The 3944-nt window shown below is 39.8% G+C and overlaps 1 protein-coding gene across 2 annotated transcripts in view; it reads left to right on the top strand.

Annotated features, from left to right (window-relative positions):
• The window catches only part of NPAS3 (neuronal PAS domain protein 3), an 845925-nt gene that overhangs the window by 776390 nt on the left and 65591 nt on the right, over positions 1 to 3944 (top strand). For both annotated transcript variants that reach the window (XM_023514390.1, XM_023514389.1), the window contains one exon: positions 2924 to 3042. In XM_023514390.1, the coding sequence (XP_023370158.1) occupies positions 2924 to 3042 (119 nt within the window). The remainder of the gene's footprint in view (positions 1 to 2923; positions 3043 to 3944) is intronic.

Below are 3944 nucleotides of genomic sequence, written 5' to 3'. Positions count from 1 at the left end.
GCTCTTGTCTGTTACATGCAGATCATTTGTCCTTTCACATGAGTGACACCATTGCCACCATTGGGATAAACATAGTCTATTTACTGGCCCTTAAGAAAGCATGGCCACAGGGTGTGTGCTGTAAGTTTGGTTCCTGTCCTTCGTAAAGGGAGGGCACGGCCCATTCCCTCTGCCCCGATCTCGGAACTAGGATGTCATAGGGAACTACAGTAGAAATTGTCACCAGAAATCAAGGTCTTTCTGGGTTGCCCAGTTCCTTCTTTCCAGCCCCCATACTTCTATGGTCTTGCAATAAAGCTGGAGGACTCATTTTGATTTTAAATCTTAGCTTCTTAGGGGAAGACCTAACCTTCATGTTCCTCTTACAGGAGTTGTCCCAGTGTAGCTGACCCTGTCCCTGAGTATGTGGGCAGTTACTGTGGTAACATAGGGTGTGACCGCAGTCAGGGCCCAATACAGTGCTTAGCCTCACAGCTTATGGGAAGCTCGTGTTTTCACTGGCTGGAAGCACCCAGGCTGTGATCTCTATTATACTCTCTAAGACTGTTCTACTGTCCTGTTCTCCAAACTGAAAATAATACTTTCTCTAAAAGCCTGGAGTACCCCCCTCTCCAGTCAGGGGCTTCCGTCTTTACCGGGTCAGGGTATTTAATACCTTAGCCCTAAAATCTATTTCAGTGCCCTGGGAAGTTTCATTTTTCCTCAGCTATTGCAAACATGATCTTGCTGAACAGAGCTGAATTTTTAAGGCCGGGTTTGTGGTGTGGATTCTGATGGCTTCACGTTAGTTCAAGTCTCTGAGGACCAGTGCCAATAAATGTGAAAGGGACAACAGTAGATTGGCATACTTTTCCATTTCCACCAGGATGAAAAAACGGCTATAAATTAAGTCTAACCTTAAATGTATAATCTGTCCTTGGGAAGTGAAAAAAAAAAGGATATAGCATCTTCAAGCTCTCGGCATCCCTTACGAGAAAAAATTGGTTCTAAGGGTCTCTGATCTTGTGTTTTAGTAAAATAGAACTGCACGGCTGACTGACAGTTCTGATCTAAAGCATTTACGTTTAAGTTTTGATCTCTCTGCTTTTGATTAAAACTAATGAGCTCATTTAATTCAAAATGGGAATCTCTGATAAGAGAAATAAGGTTGATGTGATTGGATTAGAGGGGCAAATTAAACTCTTAGAGCAGAAGTTTGTGCTTATATAGTGTATTAAAAAGCTGTTGGCGTATTATGGCGTGTTAGATGATGAGAAAAATTTCATAGTAATTCATATTTAATCAGAAGAAATGAAAGTACTAAATATAACATGGCTCTCCTTTTCCCTCGAGTGATAAAAAGCTGTACATTTAAAATGACATCAGATCATGCTCTCTAAAACAAAAAAAACAAAAAAGAGGCTTAAGAGAGACACATAAGAAAGGGACATTTGTCAGTGATGCCATTACCTCAGAATGGAAATGACATAAAAATAGGAAAATATAGTCACATGGAGATTAAAATGGCACAAGAAAATCCCTGAACCACAAATAGCAAGTTTTTTTGTCATTAAAATAGTTCTCATTCTTCTTTCATCTGAGCATAAGTTGAAGGTGGAAAACAGAGAATATTTACCTTTAGAAATATGGGGGATACATTTCATAATTTAAATTTTATACTTGGACTTTACCTAACAAACACAAACAACGTAACCTGATCATATGTGCCCTTCCGTTAACCTGACATTGTAAGAAAGAAAAAACAATAATAAATTTTAAAGGCTTATTTTTTCAGTTCTTTATTTTTGATAGCTGTTTTCACATACACTTAATTCCTAAAATTCTTCATTGTACATATTTCTTTATACCTTAGCATAGAGCTGCTCAAAGGAAATCTTATTTGTTGTTAGATATACCTCTTTTTACTTTCAAACAAGAAAAACTTCAGCCTACTATTTACAAAGAGTGAAATTAGAGTATTTGTTAGGCTTAAAAAGCCCAAAGTTCATTTCTTTGTAGGACAAGACTTAAATTTATAGACCTACGTTAGAGGTTCATTTCTAAACAAAACTGATTGTGCATTGCCTTCTGGCGTATTTGCAGACCGGTGTTTTTAGATCAGCAAGACTGAAAACTACTATTTTAAGTTTTATAAGTAAAAATATATTCTACATAGCCTAAAAACATACACACAGAAAGAGGAACTCTCTTACTTAAGAGAGGAAACCATTATTTTCTCATGTCAAAAGCAGAAATGAGAAAGCAGAGACTGTCTTTGTTCCTATTCATGCTATTTTTAGTGACAGGAATGGGAAGTTGATGTTGTGAGTGGTTTTCATTTGTTTTTGTCTGTACGTCCCATTTTTGCCCCTTGTTTCCAAGTCAGTTAAAAAGACTTCATGCTTCTTATTCCCCAATGTAAAGAATCAGTTCAGGAGATCAAGGACATGGGTCAGGACAGAGCTCTCCAACCTTGATGGTCTGGGGGTTCCTGGAACTTCCCTGGTAGGCAAAGGGCCTAAGAAGGGATTCCCAGGGAGAACAAAGAGCAAGTCTTTCTTTATCAGGAGTGTCCCTGCAGTGCCTTGGTGATACCATCAATCTAAGTGGCCCTTCTTTTACATGCCAGCTCTTTGCATGCACCCCAGCCACGCCTCAAAGCGAACTGCAGTTACTTAGTATCATCCCCTACTTCAGGAGCTGCTAGGATTGAAAAGGCCTGAAAAGCTCTTGGTAGAAATGAGGTTAGTTTGGATACATTAATTTTTTCCTTTTTATTTTCTGCAAAGTAAACCTTTTCTAAATGAGGTAAATTGATTACTACTGCTCTTAGCACCCATCAGTCATTTATTTTTAGTGAACTCAAGGATTGCACCTGAGCAGTAGCTGTAAGGGGCTGTGTAGAGGTCTCAATCATGTGTGTATGTATTTTTGTATTCCTCAGTGGAGTCAACCAGCCCCAGTCTGCTAACCACTGACAACACCCTTGAGCGTTCCTTTTTCATCCGAATGAAATCTACTCTGACCAAACGTGGTGTGCACATCAAATCATCGGGATATAAGGTAAGCTGGGTTTGGGGAGGGGAGACGTCTCTGTCCCAGGCCATTCCTAGGTAATTGCTTGGAATTTTCCAGCTGCTTTGGGTCTGCACAGTTAACATGTGTGCTCTGGAGTAGCCCCTAGCATTCCTGTCATCGGGTTAGGGACTTCTTTCCCCCTCTCCTCCTCACTTTAGACATTGTTGATGCAGTAAATGCCCCTATGCATGGTCTTTTCTTAAAACACTGGTTAACAAAATGCTGAGTGCTTCAGCACCTGCTGGAAATTCACTCTGATAGAGAAGATAAGCCAACTTTGCATCAGGGCTTAAGAAGTGTGCTCGAGGACTGTACTTACTAGAGTTCCACGTCTCACTTCCCCACACAAATCCCCCTTTCTCTCTAGAGAAAGGTTATTTATCTTAACAATATCTTGGCCACCAACATTTGCACACATAGATAAGAAAATCAGGTTAGATATTAGAAACCTTAATTCTGAATTTACAATTATTGAACATTCGTCACACCTTAGCATCCATAGAATACTCAGCATGCACAGAATATATGTTCCTCACAGGCAAAGACCAAGCCTGGAGTCATAATCTACATGATCATTATTTTAAGGCAAAGGATACAAAAGCCTTCTAATCTCAGGAAATTCCAACATTTCAATTACTATAGCAACATAAATTAAGACCTATGAAATTTATGAAATGCCTTGGGCAACCCGAATCTTATCCATTTTGCGACATGCCTAACCAATCTCTCAAACAATATTTATTATACTCATATGTGGGAGGGCAAGCAGAAATGGAATGTGTCCTCAGAGTGGCCAGCAGTTGTCACCTTTCCCAGGCTTAGAGTTCAGAACCTGTGATAGTTCAGTTCTTCGGGGTGACCGTGGCATCCTCAGGGGTGGTAACAGC

The sequence above is a fragment of the Otolemur garnettii genome, unplaced genomic scaffold (assembly GCF_000181295.1).
Source record: "Otolemur garnettii isolate 467f Iridium unplaced genomic scaffold, OtoGar3 scaffold00052, whole genome shotgun sequence".
NCBI classification, from domain to species: domain Eukaryota; kingdom Metazoa; phylum Chordata; class Mammalia; order Primates; family Galagidae; genus Otolemur; species Otolemur garnettii.
The sequence above is the reverse complement of the archived record's forward strand: the minus strand, read 5'-3'. Positions and strand labels throughout refer to the sequence as shown.